We start from the raw sequence: 21930 nt of genomic DNA on the forward strand, positions 1-21930 counted from the left end.
TGGAGTATCCTAACCTTAGTACAGGGTATGTATGCTGTACAAGGGGAGTTGGCGCAGAAAAAGGAACTGACTCATTTAGCAATCCTCACTCACTATTTTGTGAATGGACGTTTTTTTAACTAACTCACTAAAAATGAATTATTTGGCACTAGCTTAGCGTCTCGCCAATGCGGAATCAAAATGTGTGTCCTGTTTTGACATTTAAATCTTTTCAAGTGTAGTACATGTAGTATATGTATAAGCAAAGTAGAGTAATAAAGGCCTTTGGGTTCAATTTTGGATGCCATGGGATTGTGTCTGTGCACAAGCTGGGGGTGAAATTGTTTTCCCAGACAGTGGAAGCATGTCAGAATGCAGGAGGGAGGAGACCCTACAGTGAAGTGAGGACAAAGGAAACAAGGCTCATATAGAATTTGGATTAGGTCCTTCCTGTAGTGCTACCACTTGGTAGATGGTGTTAGTGAAGGGGGCTGCAGTCTGTTGTTCAGAGTGAGACGGGTCTTTTAGGTGAGACCAGCATTTTCTCTCTTTCCTGATCAGGGTCTTAGTAGCTGTCATACCCTGGTGCAGATAGAGCACACCTCTTTGTGCATGTATTGTGGCTTCTCCAGGTTGGAGACCACTCTGCAATGAGAAGCATCCACCCAAACAAAGGTTTGTATACAAAACTGCATAGAGCAGTAATTGAAAATGAAGCCACCCCAAACCAGGATTCCTGCCAGCTTCTCTTGTCGTGATCCTTTTAAAAATCCCTGTTTCCATCACACCTCAGAACAACAACAAAATCTGCTTTTTTTCCCCACTCCCTCAACCCCCGAATGTGTATAACTCACCCAGATATGTTCACCTTGGTGTGGAGAGCACCCGGTGCATACTGTGCCCTGGGTGGAGGGCCTGGCTGTCCTTTCACGGCGTGTTGCCACATCACCCTCATGTGCCTGTGTTCCAGCCGCACTGCCCTGAGGAAGACTGTAGTGTTGAAAATTATAGCCAAAAAAAGCTTACTTATTTCAAGCTACACATGCAGCTATTTCGTCAACAATTAGGGTAGATTTGGAATTAAAATAATAATAATTATTTGTAAAACATTTTTAAAAAAAGACATTTGCATCATTCCGTGTAGCTGCACCTAGGCTGCTTTACTGATTCCACCAGATCATATTGGGTAAACGCTCGAACAAACTCATTTTATAAGCCCTTCCATAGACTGAATGATTGCAGAAGAAAACAAACGGCCGCTTTTATCTGGTGAAAGTCTGCACCTAACCAAAAAACATGTTCTTACTGAAGCTGCAGGAGGGCTGCATTCAATCCACAGTGTTGGGGGGAGCACTCATGGTGGTTGGGGTGTGTTTTCAGTTCATGTTTTGCAGGCTCCCTGTGATGTGTGTGCAATCATCTGTTGGCGGAGGGAAAACTGCAAATGAAGGGCGTGTAACCCTATGCAAGGGGACCCTTCTCGGAGCCACAACTCTCTCCCAAATGTCCAACAGAGACTGGAGAAAGCACTCAGATGCAGGGAACCAGGGTGGGCGGCTGACAATCACCCAAAATCAATTAGAGGGTGTGGAGTGCCTGGCAGCAAGCGTGGGTGTCCAAGTGGGCAGAAGGACATGGGGGCAACCAGCAGCACACATATTGATTCTGAGCAGATCATTCTGTCACTAGATTGCTAGTCTAGTTCATATACATTGGAAGGATACAACTTAATGTGTAAGCAACCATAGCTGATAATGGGTGAGCTAAGACGAAAACAGGAGCTATCCCACTTACATGAATGAATGCGACACCATGTCAGTTCTACATCTTATTCCATTCGTCTTGGGGTAGGGTCATTCTGGGGAACAGTAAGACATCTTCCATCAAAATCGGAGTTTATTGGACAATCTAGGAGCAAAAACAAGAAATTTAATTTACTTGTTTTGTTTATTTGCATAGCAAGTTAAATGTATTTATCACCCGTTTCTAATCAAAAATAGAAATAGGTGCTATGTGGCAATGCTAAGGCAAACCATAAATGGAGCTCTACAGATGGGATTGACATTAGACAGAGGTCAGGAGATCCTCATCTCCTGGGGACTTTACACTTTTGCAAATTTAGTAGACAGAAATGATAAAAGCTGCATGTGGTAGTACGCAGTGACTAATGACAAAGACATAGGGGCCCATTGTAGAAAGGGACCGCCAGCCATAAGGGCGGGGGTCCCGTGGGGGAAATTAGGATGCGCCCGCCACAGTGGCGGGCGCATCCAGCATTCCTGACATTGTGGCGGGCGGTGCACTCAGCTCCGCCCGCCACAATACCAGGAAGGCATGCTGTGTACTTCCATACACAACATGGCAGGCACCACGCGGTGCCTGCCATGTTGTGCATGGATCTGCTGGGTGGTACCATAGGTACCCCCCATGTGCATCCCCTACCCCCCCGGAGTCCCTGAGTGCCTGCAACGTGCCCCCAAAGCAGACTCAGCATGCCTTTGCGCCACGGAAAGGCATTGGAAAATGCCCATTGTAATATGGCTGGAGGTGTAGACACCACCACCATATAGAACTCTTTTCTGCCCGGTCGCAAGGCGACCGGGGCGGAAAAGCGGCGGACGGCCTTTCCGTCCACCGCATATAGAACCCTTTTCTGCCCGGTCGCAAGGCGACCGGGGCGGAAAAGCGGCGGACGGCCTTTCCGTCCACCGCGTATCCCCCAGCCATGATAATATGGCGGGAGGGTCATTCCGGCATGGATGGCGGACAGATCGCCCCCGCCAGGCCTGCGTTGTCTACCGCCGGCCTGGCAGGGGCGATCCGCCCACCATCCTAATGGGGCCCATAGTGTGAAAATGAAGAAAACATTATGAAGAAACCATTAGGACCCAGCTAGGAGTAGGATTATGGTTATAGCTCTGAAGGATTCTTGTTATGTTAGAGTTTATGCCTTTCATAGACATAACTTTTAGGCTGATGGCAATATTAGGGTTAGAATTTAGGGAGGGTTAAATATTAGTGTTAGATTTAGGGTTAAAGTTGTTAGCAAGAATTTTCTTCATTCTGGTCTAGCTATAAATTCTATGTTTTATTTTAATTCTGGAGTTTTATATTGCACAAACTCGACGCAAAGGTATAAGAGCACTTCATAGAGCACCAGTTGTGTTACAGATGGACACATTCATTTTTTTGGGCATAGTTAGATCAAGTGATTTGCCCAGAATCACAGGATGTTGAGCGTCCCTGTCGAGACTTGAGCCCAGTTCCCCAGCTTCAAGGTCGACTGCTCGAGGCACAAGGCCACATCCTCTTCCCAATATGCATCTTCTTTAATTATGGGTTCTTCATGATCCCTTCTTCATGAATTTATTTATTCATTTTTATGTTGTTCATTATCACAAAGATCCAACAATAATGCTTCAGTGTGTGATTAAGAAATATGCTGCCATTGGACAAATCAGATGAACTAACCCATCCCTTTATTACAAATCTGCAGATTTGCAGATGCAAAATTAAAATCGACCTTGCTGTATACATTTTTCTCAAGCTACATCTGTTCCAGTGCAAATAACTTTTAGTTGATGCTGCTTTTTAAATGTACCCCATAGTCTCCTCTAGATGCAAACAATTGTCTTCAATTGAAAAGAATGACACTATTGAGTTACAAAAACATCTTTCTTTATGTTTTTTCTTTTTTTTAGGGTGAACCTGGTGCTGCGGGACTGGCCGGCCTTCCTGGTCTCCCTGGAGAAGATGGAGCCCCAGGACAAAAGGTTTTTTAATAGCTCAATTAAATTCCAGCCTAAAATTAAATTGAATTATCCAAATGTACAGGTGGGGATTCTGTCAACAACTTCAAATTCTGTGAGAGGAGTAGTGTATGAAGGGTAAATATTAAGAGATTTTCTGCCCACCCTTGCATACCTTATCTGCAGGCACTGTACCCTGATTTTAATGTTCCATTTTATGAGAAAAGGCAAATTCATCAAAAATGTTTAGTCCTTCAGGCCTCCGCAAGCAGCAACCTTCTGCCTTATCTTTACAATAATGAAAAATAAAGCACTGTCATGTGAGCAGTGTCACAGATAAAGGTGTAATTAACAACTCTATTAAAGAACACCACCATCTGTTCTTAAGTTATGCCTGTTAGAAGCTTTCGCCATACTTTCCTTCTTTAACAAGCCTAATTTACAGATGTCTTCAGAAACAGTGCTAATTAGTTGGACTTAACTCAGGGCCATATGTATCAAGCAAAATTGCATTCGCAAACGCCGAAATAAGGAATCACAAAATTTGCGATTCCTTATTTTGCAATTGCATTTAAGGAATCACAAATTTTGCGATTCTTCAAATGCAATGTAAGAAGCACCAAAAAAAGTGCAATTTGACCTTAAGGAATCGCAAATTACCACCAACTTCAAGTTGGTGGTAATTTGCGATTTCTTTGAAAAATTCACTTTTTTGCATTTTTCAAAGTGCAATGTGAAGCACATACATGCCCTTAGGGCATGTATGTGCGCCACATGTGCACCCATGCTTATTTCAGGGGTGCAACAGGGTGTCCTTTTGACACCCCAGCACCCTTGAAATTGCATTCTCAATTTGCGATTCGCTAATTGCTAATCGCAAATTGAGAATGTCTTTCCAGTCATTCCTATGGGCCTAGGCCCATAGGAATGAATGGGGAGGTATTCCTTAATTGGGAATCGCAATTTGCGATTCGCAGTTAAGGAATATGTAGGATTTGCAAACTGTATTGCAAATCCTACATACATAGCATTTTGCGATTCTCAAATAGTGATTCGCAAAAAATCGCTAGTTGAGAATCGCAAAACGAGTTTTTGATACATATAGTAAAAACTCCTACGACTATTTTCACAGTGTGCACACTTCATAAATGCATGTAAAGTAAGCAATGGAAACTTGCACATTTTTAAATTAACTTTGAAAATCATTTATTCTATAACTTTAAATATTATCCCTACAATGTCCCTCGGAGTAATTGGTGTTCCCTCAAACACTTTCGGCAGCATTTACACCTGGTACTCCCAGTTGTAAACGATGAATGTAGATATGTGTGGGAAATGTACTCAAAATGTTTGCGCGGATCAAAAAGGTTAAAGCGGAGTTTGTGTAACACATTTGGAGTTTTCCTAACTACTCCACTGACAAACTCCTGTTAATGCCTAAAAGTGAAACTTCAAATAAAACGGAAGCATACATAAGTTGCACACCAGGTTCCTACGTTAGCACATCCTAATTGAGGTACTTACACCAGTGTCTTACGTTTTTAACATTTTGTGCAACTTATGAAAGCCTATGTTGCTGCATTTACGAGCTTAAGTTAGTTTTGAGTCAGAACCTGTTCTTTGTGAGTCAGGTCAATATTGTTGGGGAATATCTAGCATGTGACTGCCTCTGCCCAAGTCCTGCCAGCCTCTCAAAGTTTTTGGTCTCCCTTTGAGTACAGCATAACGAAATAAAGATATAATTAATTGGTGCAACTGCATAGATTATCTCTACTTGTAGCTTCTTAGAAAAAGAATGTCCACCAATATGTTTTTCTTATTTATTCTTTTATTCAAACACTATAAAGGCTGACTGTTTATAGAACACCTGGATGAAAGCAATACATATTGACCCGATAGGATGAATACGGTCATTTCTCTCTCATGTCCGTCCTCCTCGTCCCAGACCTTACTTGTGAGGTGACTCTGCCTCCGACAGATGTTCTAGCCATGCTAGGGATCTTTGATACCTACAGCCTGAGACTGTCTTCCATTGCCATTAATAGAATAAAAGCTCCTCCCCTCCTGCCCGTCTTCCTGTATTTTTTTTGTCCTCGTGGGCCAGAGGCAAGCAATGCTTTATTTTTTCATATTGACATGTTTTGGTGTGACTACTTACTATTCTCTTTGGCTCTGGGCCCAAAGATATCTTAGCACCCCTCAGCAGTGTGCTCCCCTTCCATGTGCTGGGAGCTTTGATCACGCTTCTGTTCGGGGTAGTTCGACACCCAGATTGTTGAGTATGTTCACACAGTAGGCATTGGAGGGCAGCATTGTGTTTGTGGGGTCGCATCTTGCAGGAGAGAGATTTTGTCACCCAGTAGCATTTAAAAACAGGAAGAATTCTGCTTGTGCACGTTCGTCCCTGTTGAGCATAATGGAAAGCAGGAAGGCTGCCAAGAAGGAACACAATTTGGATCTGCATTCCAATGAAGGGGAGGAGGTATAGCAGATTTCATGCATGGAGTGGAAATCTCTTTTCAAGGAGGGGACCCTAGTCCAGATGGGAGGCAAGTCAGTCCTAAAACTGGGGAGAATTGACTGCAGTGTAGCAGGTACTTTCAGCATTTGCTCCCCAGTTACTAGATCACAAAGTTGTAGTAAGGACTGGCAATCAAGTCACATGTTGCTATCTGACTGGTCAGGGTGGAACAAAGAATGAGACATTGCATCCGATAGATGCCTTCCTCGCTGACATGCAACCTTTTTCTCAGGGAGTTTGCATGGATATGTGCCAAGTTCGGGACTCCTTGGTTGGATCTTTCTGCGTCACTACACTATGCGATGCTTCTGCACTTTTCTCAGAGACATGGTCTCCTCAAGTGCAGGCAAACAATGCTCTCTCAGTCCTTTGGTCCCAGGGAATTCCTTATGCTTTCCCTCCAATTCCCCCTCCTATCGAAGGAACTTTAGAAGATTTGGGAGGAGAGGAGGAGAGTGAATCTGATTGCTCCCTTTTAGCTGTGCTGGCCCTGGTTACTTCTTCTGATGTATCTATCCAAAAGCCAATATGTTAATCTCTCCATACATTTATCTCCTCTCCATTTCCCAGTTCTCCCAGTAGTGCATTCCCAACACCTCCATTTGGCAGCCTTGAATGTGAGAGGGCAGATCTTGAGTTAGTGGGGCGGTCTAGATTGGTGGACCTTGATATTGAAGCATCCTGCAAACATTCAACCCTGAAGTCTTATAAGAAACATTGGGGTACATTTCAAAATTGGTGTTCTACTAAGATCTGGATCATCTATCCATAGATAGCTTTCTAATTCTGAATTTGTTGAGGGATGGATTCGCATAGGGGCTCTCACCTTCTATGCTTTCTTCTCAGTAGGCGCCCATAAAAGCTCTTTTTTCATGACAATTTCTCAGAATTCTCTCTTATTTTCATGTCTCCTGAAGAGTTTCAGATATAGGAAGCTGCTGGTTTCTGCTCTGGTTCCTTTATGGGATCTCACCATAGTCCCGAAGGGCTTACAGCTTACCCCTTTTGAACCTTTAGACATGCCCTTTTGCTTTGGTTGTCGGCTAAGATTTCTTTTTTGTTTGCAATTACCATAGCAATACAGTTAGGTGGATTGGAGGCTCTATTGTTTTCATTCCTCAATTTAAGTTTCTTCCCAGATAGAGCGGTCTTTAAGCTCAATCCTACTGTTGTTCCAAAGGTTCATTCCCCTTTTCATTTGAGTCAGGAAGTGGTGCTACTGATTTTTCCTTCTGAGGCGGAGGGTGTTCCTTCCACATTACATATGAAGTGCACATTATCTGTCTAGTTGGCCAGGACCCAAGATTTTCAGAAGTCAACGTTTCTGTTTGGCTCGTATGTACAGCCAACAAAGGTAGCAAGGTTTCCACACAAACTATAAGCAGATGGGTTTATCAGGCTATACCTCAGGCAGCCACATCAGCTCGAAAGATTCCCCCTACTGGTATCCGGGGGAGGCCCACACCAACGGTAGATGCATCATGGACAGAGGCAGGTGGAGCATCCATTCATGAAATTTGTAGGAAGGCAACATGGTCGACAGGCATTAGGGATTGGATTTATCAGCAGGTTCATTCAGTGCTACTGTGTTGAAAACAGCAATGATGTCATTGTTGTCTTATAGACATGTTTTTAGCATCTTATGTGTTGGTGTGCTTGACTGAGATGAGGAGATGAGAGGGTAATGACCCCGGCACTTACTGTTAATTGTCATTACCGCGTTTTGGAGTCCTCTTCCTCCCCGTCCAAAATCCATTGTTTCCACCCATTACACACGTCCACTTTATCTTGTAGTTGGTAATTCACAAGAAGACCAGTGGGTGGGAGGAGCATTTTTTCTAGAAATGGAAGTAGAAGACAGCCTCAAGCAGTCTGAATCATAGCGTGGCTAGAGCCTCTGTCAGAGGTGGAGTCACCTCACAAGAAAGGACTGGGGCGAGGAGGACTCCAGATTGGATTAATGAAGATTTATGGTAAGTAAAAGGGTCATCAATGAGAGTATTCCTCTAAAGCATTGCAGATGATTATATTATGCCCAGAATCCATAGTTATCCCAAAGAGTGTTAGTGCGTGTCCATGAAGAATCTCTGAAAAGGGAAACAATAATATCCGCAGTGACTGCACTTACAGCAGTAAACATTTAGTGCATTCCTTTAAGTAACAGCAAGGGAAAAGCCAAGTAGGAACTTAAAATGGCAGCCGGATATTCTGAAAACGGTGACGTACCAAAGGAAGATATATCCAGATGTCTGTGAACATGTTGGCTTTGTAGGACTGCATTTGACATGAGTGATTCTACTTTTCCTAAACAACATACTGTGTTGCAAGAAATGTAGAGTTATTTTTTCCTCTTCTGTTCTTAGGGAGAGCCCGGGCTCCCAGGTTTCCGAGGCCCTGAAGGTTCACCAGGAATTGGAATACAAGGGGAAAAGGTAAGCCATTTTTATGATGATAATAATAATGATAAAAGTCTTTGTTGCCAGACAAGACCTAGCAGTTGCACTTTATAGAAAGGCCAGACGGCAGCAGAAACCCGATGGTCAATTCAAAGGGACAGAATCAGGGGATCCTCTCAAGACGTAATAGATATCTTTCTTCTTCATCTCTTTCTTCTTCGTTGTCTTGTAATAATATTAACCCCTTCGCTGCGGCGGCTATTCCGCCGCAGCGCTAAGTGGGCGGGGGGGTGCGCAGCGCGCCCATGCTGGTGACGGAACCGCTCCGTCACCAGCCGCTGTCGCGCTGTGCTCATGACGGAGCAGTTCCGTCACGGCCCCGCCCGCTTAATGGAACGCTCAGCGCAGGCACGGAATCCGCGCCACGCAGGAGTGCTGAGCGGGCCGTGACGGAACCGCTCCGTCATCAGCACAGCGTGACCGCGGCTGATGACGGAGCGGTTCCGTCACCAGCAGGGGAGGGGTTAATGATGATGATAAAAATAAATAATCATTATCACAATAATAATAATAATAATAATGATACAACTAATGTGTGCACCATCATTTTTAACCCTTTCACCGCGGCGGAATTCCGCTGCGGTGAGACACCTTTGATGAGTGGGTGGGGTGGCGTCGGCCAACGGACGTGCGCAGCACTAAGGAGGTAGTGCGCGCGACGGCCGTTGACCGACAGAAGCACACAACGGGTTACCAATAGGACCACATAATGAAAAGTTAATTTCCAAAATGATGATGAAGACAATAATAATAAAAACAATAACAACAAAACAACAACAATAATAATAGTATTTTAATAATAATAATACTCATTTAAGCACAGGAAAACATTGTAAGTCGTTCATATATTTCATCAATACGCCAAGGAAGCTAGAACGAGTGTTGATCTTTTGTTGGAGCAGAATAACTGCCAAGGCCTGCCTATGTCACTGTAGCAGGGCAGGGCACTACCATTTTAGCCAATAATGCAGAGGAGATTTTCTTTTCAAATAATAGACTGCTGTTTTCCTAATCCCCTTGAACTCTATTTAATGTACTCTATTGTATACATACATTTAGTTTGACAACACATTCTTCCCACCTAAGAGTGGTGTAAGTGTGCAAAAGGCAGATTTGCGGCCAGAATTTATAAATCTTCATTCGTTTGAATCGCCATAATTTACATATTTTTAAGGCAGCACATTGCTCATACTACTGTGGACAATCTAGTAATGGTGATCGGAGATGTGGGAGAAGGACACGTAAAATGTTCAGGTAACTCACAAAGGCATAATTTTGCTGTAGTCAGACACATCCTCTATGAATAGTCTCATCCTGAAAACGTTGCACCTAGGAAGACGACTGTTTCTCCAGAGTGGAATATGGTGTGAATTGCCCTAATATTTTACACAAGAAAAAGGCTAGTGCAATTTTACATACAATGCAAATGAAGACCATTTTTTGTTGTTGCTATATTCCTGCTGGAGCCGCTCCTCAAAGGATAGGCACATGCAAGAAAAAAGCCTTTGTGTTGTTTATTGGCTGAGTTAAAAGCCACCGAAAATGTTTCTAGTGACCGTAATAATTAAAGGCGGATCCGTATCTCATGATAGCTGAGATGCTAATGATTATTAATAAATTGACATCCATTACCTTAGCAGGTATTTTCTGTGGAAAGCTCATCACATGAGGTGGAGAGGTAGATGAAGAACAACAAATCCAACTTGCTCGCCATGCTCAGGTGGAACATTCCTCCGTATGCTGGACATAATGATCATAGATTCTACTGCTGTCAATTGAACTGGCCAAGCCAAAAATGTGGTCACTTTATTTGTCCAGCATGTTCCAAAGAGATATTCTTTCTTTGAACTGAGCTAGCTTAGACACCTGCGACCCGGCACTGTCTGAGACGGCCACTTATATCCCTTTTGATATCAGGGTACACTTCTGTGGCTCGAGCTGCTAGGTTAATTGAAAATCAATAATAAATCATTTACATTATGCGTTTACAGCATCCGCTTCGTGGTCGTGGTAAAGAAGGAGATAGACACAAAATAAACAAGCATTGGCAAAGCCAGTAAATCTTGCTTGCATTTTGAGACCTGACTAAAACATTAAAAAAACGTCTTCAGCACAGAAAAAAAAAGTTAAAAAGAATGCTTAGGTGAATACAAAAAAAAAACGATTGTTTTTGTATACAATGCAACTATGAAACAAAGAATGTAATGAGTGATGATTGATTATATTTTTAGAGATGTAATATAGCCCTTCATGGTTGTAATCTGGAATATTGTGTACTAAATATCAAGTTCCAAGAATATTTTGATCAAAATATTGAAAGCCAAAATATCGAGAAAATAAGTGCATATACATAAGTTAAAATGTACTATTAACTCTACATCTAAATACGTTTAAAATATACATGCGTACATATATATATAAATATATATATATATATATATATTGATTACCAATCCAAAACCTTCGGATGAAAGGAGGCACTGACACCGTGATTTAAACTCAAGGAAAAGATTTAATCCGACATGCTGCACAGACGCGTTTCGGCGGAAGCCTCCGCCTTGCTATATATATATCAAAGCTCCCAGTTTTGCCCAAAGCAATGAGCCCGCACTCCAACTCCGTCATAAAGCACAGTTTATGCGCCCAGAATGCCCCGTAGTTCCTCAGCTGAGCAACCCATCGGTGGGCGTGGAATCTGGCACCGATTAAATTGGGACTAAACCGGAAATAGCACACACTGCGCTTGAGAGCATCTGAGGAAGAAGGGGAAACCTTTGAAACACGTCAGGCTATATCTCTATGACACAGCTGCTAATGAAATCTGCAGGCAAACAGCTTTTCATACCTGAATAAAAGTTGTGCTTTATGACGGAGTTGGAGTGTGGGTTCATTGCTTTGGGCAAAACTGGGAGCTATATATATATATATATATCCCATTTTACCCATCAGAATATACAGGCCTTGGCCGATCTCCCTGTAAGCATGGGAGCAGCTATTCTTGAGATGGAAATTAGTGCAACATTGGACCTACTGGCCCCCAAACTAAAACCTAAGCAACTGCAAAGACCATCTAAGGAGAAGTGGTACACACCACAACTCAAATCACTCAAAAGAAAGAGTCAACATTTGGAACATCAATGGAGACTGTCAAAAAAAGATTCAGATAAACTAAGGTATAAGTCCGAACTTAAATCCTACAACCACGCTATAAAAAACGCAAAAAAGACCTATTATGCACATTGAATTAAAGATAATTGCAATGCAGCAAAAGAGCTATATAAAATAGTTAAATAGCTTAGCAAACCAGCTGGTATGTCTCAAATTTTACCGCCATCAGTGGAAGCTTGCGAATAAATAAGCAACTTCTTTTCGGAAAAAATTATTAAGATCTACTCCACCTTTAGTCCCAGTACAAAAACCGACATAACTAGTTGGAAGTTTAAGACCCCGCACCAGGAAGCCCCATCAGAAATGAGCAATTTCACTCCTCTTACAGAAATTGAGGTTTTAAAGGCAATGGGCGAAGTGAAATGTGGTTCCCCCCCTACATCCCTGCCCCCACTTTATTTTCACTCAGATTGCCTCCATCCTCTGTCCATATGTTACCCGGCTGTTTAACAACTCTCTTAAAACTGCCACTTTCGCTGATAACTGGAAACAGGCCATAGTCATCCCCATACCTGAATAAAAGTTGTGCTTTACGACGGAGTTGGAGTGCGGGCGCATTGCTTTGGGCAAAACTGGGAGCTATATATATATATCCCATTTTACCCATCAGAATATGCAGGCCTTGGCCGATCTCCCTGTAAGCACGGGAGCAGCTATTCTTGAGATGGAAATTAGTGCAACATTGGACCTACTGACCCCCAAACTAAAACCTAACAACTGCAAAGACCATCTACGGAGAAGTGGTACACACCACAACTCAAATCACTCAAAAGAAAGTGTCAACATTTGGAACATCAATGGAGACTGTCAAAAAAAGATTCAGATAGACTAAGGTATAAGTCCGAACTTATATCCTACAACCACGCTATAAAAAATGCAAAAAAGTCCTAATACGCACATCAAATTAACGATAACTGCAATGCAGCAAAAGAGCTATATAAAATAGTTAAATAGCTTAGCAAACCAGCTGGCATGTCTCAAATTTTACCTCCATCAGTGGAAGCTTGCTAATAAATAAGCAACTTCTTTTCGGACAAAATTATTAAGATCTACTCCACCTTTAGTCCCACTACAAAAACCGACATAACTAGTTGGAAGTTTAAGACCCCGCACCTCGAAGCCCCATCAGAAATGAGCAATTTCACTCCCCTTACAGAAATTGAGGTTTTAAAGGCAATGGGCGAAGTGAAATCTGGTTCCCCCCTAGATCCCTGCCCCCACTTTATTTTCACTCAGATTGCCTCCATCCTCTGTCCATATGTTACCCAGCTGTTTAACAACTCTCTTAAAACTGCCACCTTCCCTGATAACTGGAAACAGGCCATAGTCATCCCCTTGCTGAAAAAGGCTGGATCAGATGTTCTCAACCCCGAGAACTATCGCCCAATCCCCCAACTTCCTTATCTCACCAAAGTTTTGGAGAGATTGGTAAATAGGCAACTATCAAACTACCTGGAAACAAACAATCTACTGGATCCATCACAGGCTGGCTCCAGGGCTACCAAAATCATGGAGGCTACGCTGCTGGCAGTGCTGGACAACATTAGATTGTGCACTGATCAAGGTGGAGCAGTCGCCTTGATATTGTTGGACCTGTCGGCAGCGTTCGACACGGTCTCACACAATAGAATGCTGGAAATCCTTTATGATAAAGGAATTAATTCCAACCCTCTGAAATGGTTTAGCTCATTCCTAAGCAACCGAAAGCAATCAGTTCGCCTGGACCAATTTCAATCTCATTCCAGCAGCATTAGCTGCGGTGTCCCGCAGGGGGCATCGCATAGCCCCACTCTATTCAATGCCTAATTCTCATCTTTGGCCAAAATCAGTAGGAAGTGGGGAATTGGCATATGCTCCTATGCTGATGACACGCTGCTGATAGTAGCTTTGGAGGAAAGGCCTGAGGTTACTAAACTCAAGCTATATAACTGCCTGACAGAGATGGCTCAATGGATGCACGAACACTGCTTAAAGCTGAATGCGGGGAAATCCGAGATCTTGCTTTCGGAGGCGCCAGGTTATCCTGGGATGCCACGTGGTGGCAACAAACACTTGGCACTTCCCCAACTCCCAAACAATGTGCAAGAAACGTGGGTATCATTATCGATGACACCTTATCCATGAAGGACCATGTGCGGATCATTTGTGGCAAAGGTTTTGCGATGCTGAAACTACTAGCGTGACTATTCCCTTGGATTCCGCTGGACTGCAGGAGATCAGTCACGCAGGCCCTGCTGATAAGTCAGCTCGATTATGGCAACGCATTATTTGTGGGCATGACCGAGCTCCTGTCCACGAGGCTACAAGTACTCCAAAACACTGCTGCCAAACTTGTCTGCAACAAAAGCAGTCTGGGCTCAGCTTCAATGTGCATGTGGAAATTGCATTGGTTACCTATGCATCAACTAGCAATATTTAAATTGCTCAGTCATGCACATAAAGCATTGTACAAAAGCGGCCCTAAAATACTCCAGGACAAAATTCCCTCAAGGAGCCTGCGGTCATTACATCAAGCGCTGGCCAGAACAAAGTGTATCAAGAAAGTCAGGACTAGAGGGCGATCCTTCTCATATTTGGCAGCCAAGAAGTGGAACGAACTGTCTCTGGATCTACACCTCACATCCAACTTTCTATCCTATCATTCCGGAAAAAACAAAAAACCCATTTGTTCCCTAAATTTTAAGACTCATCTGTGTTCGCTCCCCCTAGCAGCCTAACTAATCTACTCGCTACTAGCGCCTTAATATCTTTTGAGATGAGTGTTGCGCTCTATAAATATATATATAGGCACAAGCGGTAGTTTTAACAATACTGTCGAAAACCACGGCCGTGCAATACACACATTCGGGGATTCCGACTGCACGCAAATAACACCCAGGTCCCCCGCATGTCTAATCTGGGATCGCAGGCTACGGGACCCACATTTTTTCACACAAACCCACCAACCTCACAGATACGAACCACACAGTTACTTCATTTTGTACTAGCTTCCCTCACATAGCGAACGGCAGGCCATAAATGCTCCGTTCCAGCGCACTAACCTCTGCATACTTCGTGAGTCATATACACACGGCTTATCCAAATGGGGAGAATACACTGCCGCGGACAAACTACACATGCTCCGTCTCAACGTACATGCCGGAAAACAAACTAGATGTGTCATACAAACATGGTTACCTACTCGGCACAACACACCGCCGTAGACTGAAAATACCGCACTGCACTGGGTAAGCGCGCTGTAAAAATGAAGGAATCATTATGCTGGTGTTTCTGAGAGGTTTCTATAGTTACGAGCAAACGTGAAAGGGAGGATGACGTTACACAGGAATGTGCATGCCTTAGGAACTTTTCTATGTCTGCCAAAACTGAGCGCTGCCAATGTAACCAAGGCAACAAGGCGACAGAAATGTAATACAAGCTGTTTCCTACCATGAAACAAGAGTGAAACACACATGATGTAATGGAGTGTCACAGGGGTATAAATTAAACCACAAACTGCAGAGATGTTGTGAACAAGGCGGGTGCTTACCGCCGAAACGCGTCAAGCAGCCAATAAGTGATTAAAACTTATTTGGAATTCAAAATTTCACGGAGTCATTGCCTTTCTTGTATGTGAAGTTTGGAGTGTTCCTGATATATATATATATATATAGTCACGGTACGTATATCTGGATTTAAGTACGAACATCTATTCTTACCTATATATGTCCACCTGTCAGTATTTTGTTCCTCAATATTTTGATATTAAAATTCTTATAACCTGATACTCAGTACCCAATATTCTATACCTACGCCTCATGCATTACTATGCAAGCACGCCATATGAGATGCCGAGACACACTAAACACAAATGGCATGCAGTTACAGAGAAAGACTACTTAAGGGAGCACCAAAGCCCACTCTATGTATATTTGAAAGAATTGGTAACAAAATGTCTTGCTAGTAGCTGCGCTCTCAAGGGAGACTCAAAAACGAAGGATATTTGACTGTATCCGTCTGTATCATGTGACTATATCGCTGAGTATAGTTCAGTATATTTCAGTTGATAGGGTGAACTAACATGATGTGGTTTCAGAGTTGTTTGAGGCACCAACGAAATGACCACTACATAATAAATAAACACACAAACACATTGCAAGCTGAAAGGATGCGCTGGATAGGGAATCTACCTGCAAGGAGGCTTTGTGTAAATGAGATATCAGTGTAATGGTGATAGCAAAGCTGAATCAAGTGACACGAGCCACCTTGGTAACAAACACTTGTGAGTCTGGAAATGAGAGCAACACAATTGTGCATTTTCTGATGGTTTGTCTGGCATACATACATACTTCGTATTGGCACAGTGAACCTTCATATTACCTTTACAGTTTGAAATTCCAAAACTAGCTCTTTATGTATTTGCATTGTTACGCCTTGGCCTAGGGCACACAATTGATTCAACGTGAAACGTTTGGCATACATTCTTTCAAGAAATTGACATGTTGGCAGAAAGAAGATTGATTTATCAGATATCGTTGTGTTGTCGAAAAATTGCTCCATATTGTCCATTGCTGTAAATTGGACAGATTCATGCTTCAATTTTCAAATTCACCCTTAACCGCTCGGAACTTGGCAAACATATTAAGGAAGGTCTTGGAGCCATGGAAGACCCACAGCCATCGCTTTAGAGTGTGCATGGAGCAACCATTGGCTGAACGCTGAGTACTAGGCCAGGCGCGTGGCACTACCCACTGTGTGGCACATCTGGCATTCTCTGCCGCCATACTCTCTCTGATTCTTCCCTACTTGGTGCTGCAGTTGGATTTTGCCTTTCCACCAGCAGTTCCTTCACTGGTTGCCCTCCTCTGAGGGCCCCTACAGATCCCTATCTACCTCACATGAGGAAATCCTTAAATCTGATCTATCTGTGAAGTGTGAGCCCCTCCAGTGACTTCTCTTCAAGCGAGGATTTAACACAACCCTTATCCTTATTATGAGAGTCCTCAGCAGCACTTCTTCCTTCTTGTAAACTCTCCTTCAGGTCCTCTCTCACTGTGAATGTCCTCGTTGGCCCACTACCTTCCTGTAAGCGCCCACTTTGTGTGCAGCAACTCCTCACTAATGCTGGTCCTCTGCAATTCCTTTCTCTTCCTGTGTTCCTGCTGCAGCCACCCTCTCTCCCCATGCCCATCCTGCAGCACATTATCTCACTCCTGTGAGGCTCTGTGCAGTTCCTCCCTCCCTCCTGTTGGGGGCTGCCTGCATCCTCCCTCTCACTCAGGTAAACACCCTCCTCCACTCCTTGAACTCTAAGCATTTCCTCTCGTAGTCATGTTACAGAAGTGAGGACCACCTACTTCCCCACGGAGCAGGCGCTTAACCCACTGAGTTAGCTTTTATGATCACGATACCACAGCCTTCATGTTTTGATGCCTCGGATAGCTCGGTTTTAAAATTAAATGTCAGCACATTCAAAGTGAGTTTGAATTCGAATCTTTTAAGGTGGGACCATGTAGAAGTACCTCTGTGCAAAAATCCTACTACTGTTCATTTGGGGTAAATAAATTGTGTTGCACTGTCTGCAGCACTGCCTGCATAAATGTCGAAGAGGGTCAAGACGCTGTAAAATAAAATAAGGTTCTAGGCATGAAATGTTGGAGGGATTGAGATAGGGTTGAGATGACAATATAGTATAGCATGGTAAAGACCTTTTCTCAACAAGCCAAATCAATTTTCATTAGCAATGCTTGTTTTCCTTATCTGTCTGTCTTTTGCCCATCTGGAATACATTCTTCTCTAGTGTGTGTTAAATATTTCCCTGAAGGCAGCCTAACACTCTTCTCTTCTGCTCTTGCAGGGTGACCAGGGCCAAAGAGGAATCCGTGGATTACCAGGGCCCCCAGGATCATCTGGCCCAGCCGGGCCAAAGGTAATTTTGTAATTCATTTTGTGTATGGGTTTCTGGTCCCACATGACAATGTAGACTGAATATAATCGCATTTACCTACTCTTGGAAGGGAGACAATGTAATGTATACTGTTATCTGAAGGATGCTTTGTGAAATGAGTTATAAAATTTTCTATTCTACAGAGAGAAATGTAGTACAGTATCCTTAAAAGAAAGACATGTAAATTCATTATGAACCTGAAGGACTCAGTGGAGGTGCTTGGTGTTGGGGCGACTCTTTACACATAATACATTGACAGCATTACTATTTGTTCTTTATGTAAAAGCCATTAACCCCTTCCATGCTGATGACGAACCCCAGCCGTCATGCACTACGGTGCTCGTGTGCTGATGACGGCTGGGGTTCGTCACGGCCCGCCCCTGTTCGTGTTGTTTACAGCACACCAGGGGAATTGCGGCCGCATGGAAGGGGTTAAGATATGTGTCTGCTGTGCCACTCTACTCTTATCATACTTCTGTACATTACCAATGTTCACTATTTGATATAGGCATTTTAATTTTTAATGATATTGGGATATTTCTCAAACTCTCAGAGGGGCTGGTGTCTCATTGACCTGAATAGCATCTAACTGTCTATTTAGAGACTTTAGCCCCACCTATATGGAGTTTTGAGGGATTTAGCCACATCCACAGTCAAATATCGGAGTGAGCCCTACTATGAGGGTCAGTGGCGTAACAAAAGCCCCCGCAACCCACGAGTGCCGGGGAGGCCCCCTCACCACAGTACACTAGCTTGAGAACTCCGGAGTGAGTCCGGAAGGGGGCCTCTCCATGTACTTTGCAGGGGGGCCCCAGCAAGTTTCGTTACACCCCTGGGGAGTGTGAAAATTAAGGATGGACCCGGAAGAAGTTGTTAGGGAGGTGGTTTGTTGACAGAATGGTCTTCCACAAAACAGGCATGCAGCACTAGCTGCTGGTGAAGTGATGCATTATGGGTGCCAACTTAATGGGGTATCCCCCTGTCTACAATGATTTTTGGGGCTTTACCATCGACCATAATCAGTTACTTGGTGGGATGATCAAAGGAGCACTAACTGGGAACAGGGTCCTTCAAGTCAGATGTTAATATAGGAAACGGATAATGCCAGCTTCTGCCTCCTGATTGGTCGCTATCCCATGCACTATCTTGGTTCTTGATGTCTGACTGTACTGCTCATGTGTCTGGTTAATACAAAAGGGTCTATTAACCTGGAGTTTTGGTGAACTTAACGAGGGCAAAGTTGCGTCAATCAGCCCTACACTCTCCCAAAACTGTCATAAGCACGTTTTAAATGGAGACTTCTGAGCAACCAGGGCAAATTAACTAAAGAAAGTAGTAATAAACATGCTTGAACTAATCACAAAATGAAAGCTTAGAAAAAACTTTGGAGCCAATTCACAAAACCATTTATGCGTACAGGAAGCAGCCCTACAAGAGTACTCTTTTATGCACTCTTACCTGCCATGGTGAATCGGTTCCAAAACGTCTAACTCCATGTTTGTAAAAGCACAAAGAGGTACTATTTGTAGTATTTATGGATATTCCCATTTTAGTCCCATCGTATTCCCATTGTACATTTCTTTGTGCAAATTCATAAACGTATGCAAGCGTATGAATTTCGTAAATAGGCCCCCTAGTGTTCACTTGCCGACTGCTCTCTGATCCATGCAGACGCAGGCTTCCTTTTTAACACGTCATGCTATTGAAAGCCAGGGACTGGACAGTCCAGTTGGGACATAGGCACAAGCCCCTGTAATTTGTTTTAACCCAATTCTTGCATATTTTGTGTAGACCCTGAAAAGAGGGTTGGTCTATATGCTAAGTTCACTTGACTGTTGCAATATCAGTTTGGTATTAAAACATTTTTAGGGGTGCCTTTAGCTTCCAACCGATCCCCAAGCAGGAACTGGTCCAGTTTGCCTATCTCTGTTAAGGTATTCATTGCTCGCACTTTTAGCTTGGCCAAGGTTGTCGCTACGCAGACGTGTGTACATAAAATGGACTGACACAGACAGGTGAAGCCCTTTACACACATTCTCGAATGAGTATACACACCTTGTTCATTGTATATGATTTGATTTAAACGTATATTCTGAGGAACATTTGCCAGAATTACAGGGCACGATTGGGTCACTTTTAGGCCAACTTCCATGGATCAGTTCATTGAAACATGGAATGGTGGCATTGCTAGGTTACTGTTCTAGGTGGAGAAATATTGTTAGTTTCTGTAGATAGTCTGAGTCTCAAGATATTATCTTTTCTTGTTCTTAGGGTGAATCTGGTATCTCTGGACGCCTCGGAATGCCGGGTCCACCTGGTCGCTCCATCGTTGGGCCTAAGGTAAGTCATTAGTGGATACACTTGCAAGAAATCTGGAAAAAAAACATTGACTTTTTCTTGTTTGCGAACATGGGCCTTAAAAATATTGCTTTTACTGGGTGACTCTGGACCCTGAGGAATTTCGAATTATAATGCAACTAACCATATTATGCTGATTTCTGCCAATTAAACACAGAAAGTGATCTCACTGCTGTATGATCGTGCTTCTGGTGATGTACATTCAGACAAGGGACTCTGCATTGTCTACATCCCACCAAAATTATGCCATGGAAGATTATAAGTATGGGAAAATAAAAAATAACAGTGTCTGGAAACCATTTAGTGATTGGACGAAGTCACAACTGTTGAGCCATCGCCTGAGCGTCTAGCACACACAGGCGCAGAGATACAAGCAGTTTTGTGCATCCGCACGCTACAGCAGGAATCAGCAAGAAGCTGATTGATGGCCACAGCTATGGACAGAAGCAGGAGCATTGTTTACAGGTCACCAGGGGTTGAAACGGAAAAGTATATGCTCCCCATGGGACTCCTCTGACCAACATTTATATGCTTCTGAATGAGTTGGTTATTTATTATTATTCAGTGGTAAAGTTCTCAAGAGTCCCAGGTCCAAGAGTGAGTAGCCCATTCAGTGCAAGATTTGCCCTTGCATCCTGGGATTTACAGTCCTAATTAAGTAATGGGATGAAGAGGGCTATAAATCCAAGAATGTGAAGGGAAACACCTGAAATAGACGAGCTACTCACGAATGGAGCTGGGAAACGTGTGAGGTCTGCCAATTGCTGAGTGATGCCTTGTAAAGTCGTTACGAGTTGGAGGAAAGGATGGTAGAGAAAGTCTGCCAATAAAGGTGCATTTCTTTGCAGTTTTCAAATGATCATCAGGGATGAGTGCATTAATATCAGTACATATTTGGCATAACTACCTAGTTGAACGCACGTTTGTGAAGTGATATTTTATATCAGTGCATGTATTTCACTGATTTGCTCATGTTTTACTATTTCATGATCGGGTAGCAGAACTGAACATGGCATCAAAAGGGGCAGAAAAATATCCCTTAACTCGGGTCCTGTCCAGCAGTTAGTGAGCATGAACTGATATGCATGAGCCAGAGACTGCTATGATATATCTAGGTATTGTGATGGATGTGAGAATGCAATGGACAAGGGAAAGGGTCAGCCTGTTGGGATGGGAATGTCCGCTGCTTGCTGTAGAGATGCGTTACCCTGTGACGAGTACCCACCTGCGAATTTCTGGTATCCTGTTTTTTGTTTATGGCCCCAGACTCACGCTAATCTAGTATGTGATGAAGGCCTAGTCCTATCCCATGACATGAGTGAGGTCCTGACCTGTTCTGGATCTGGCCTGGCACACAAAGTGTGTCCTCGTTTGATTGACAGTGGGCTAATGTTCCTGTCATGGGTCTTGTCTGAGGAGTGGTGGTGGCAGCATACTGTGTTTTGTGAATCAATAGTTGTGACCAGACCTTTTAATCAGTGTCACATGAGTGCAGGCATTCTGGCTCACTCATGTAACGTTCCACTGCTTGCATGTATGTGTATGTGTGGCCTGAGTGGTGCATACATTTTGTGTGCGAGTGAAGCAGAGAATTGGAAGCCTGTGGGTCCCTTTTGAAAAGCCCTTTGACTGTTCATGTACACAAGATGGAGGTGAGGTGGTTTGCCCAGACAGTGGAAATGTATTCATGACCATCCTGAGGCTGGAGGAAGACAACCTAGACACTGATGTGGGGAAGCAGGAGACAGGGCTACCTTTAGAAATTCGATTTGG

At 43.4% G+C, this 21930-nt stretch overlaps 1 protein-coding gene across 1 annotated transcript in view; it reads left to right on the plus strand.

Annotated features, from left to right (window-relative positions):
• The window catches only part of LOC147731114 (uncharacterized), a 247222-nt gene that overhangs the window by 145972 nt on the left and 79320 nt on the right, over positions 1-21930 (plus strand). Inside the window, exons 19-22 of the mRNA XM_086956074.1 lie at positions 3681-3752; positions 8613-8681; positions 17710-17781; positions 20071-20139. Coding sequence (XP_086812200.1) covers positions 3681-3752; positions 8613-8681; positions 17710-17781; positions 20071-20139 — 282 coding nt within the window. The remainder of the gene's footprint in view (positions 1-3680; positions 3753-8612; positions 8682-17709; positions 17782-20070; positions 20140-21930) is intronic.

Source organism: Lissotriton vulgaris, chromosome 2_1 (assembly GCF_964263255.1).
Source record: "Lissotriton vulgaris chromosome 2_1, aLisVul1.2, whole genome shotgun sequence".
NCBI lineage: Eukaryota > Metazoa > Chordata > Amphibia > Caudata > Salamandridae > Lissotriton > Lissotriton vulgaris.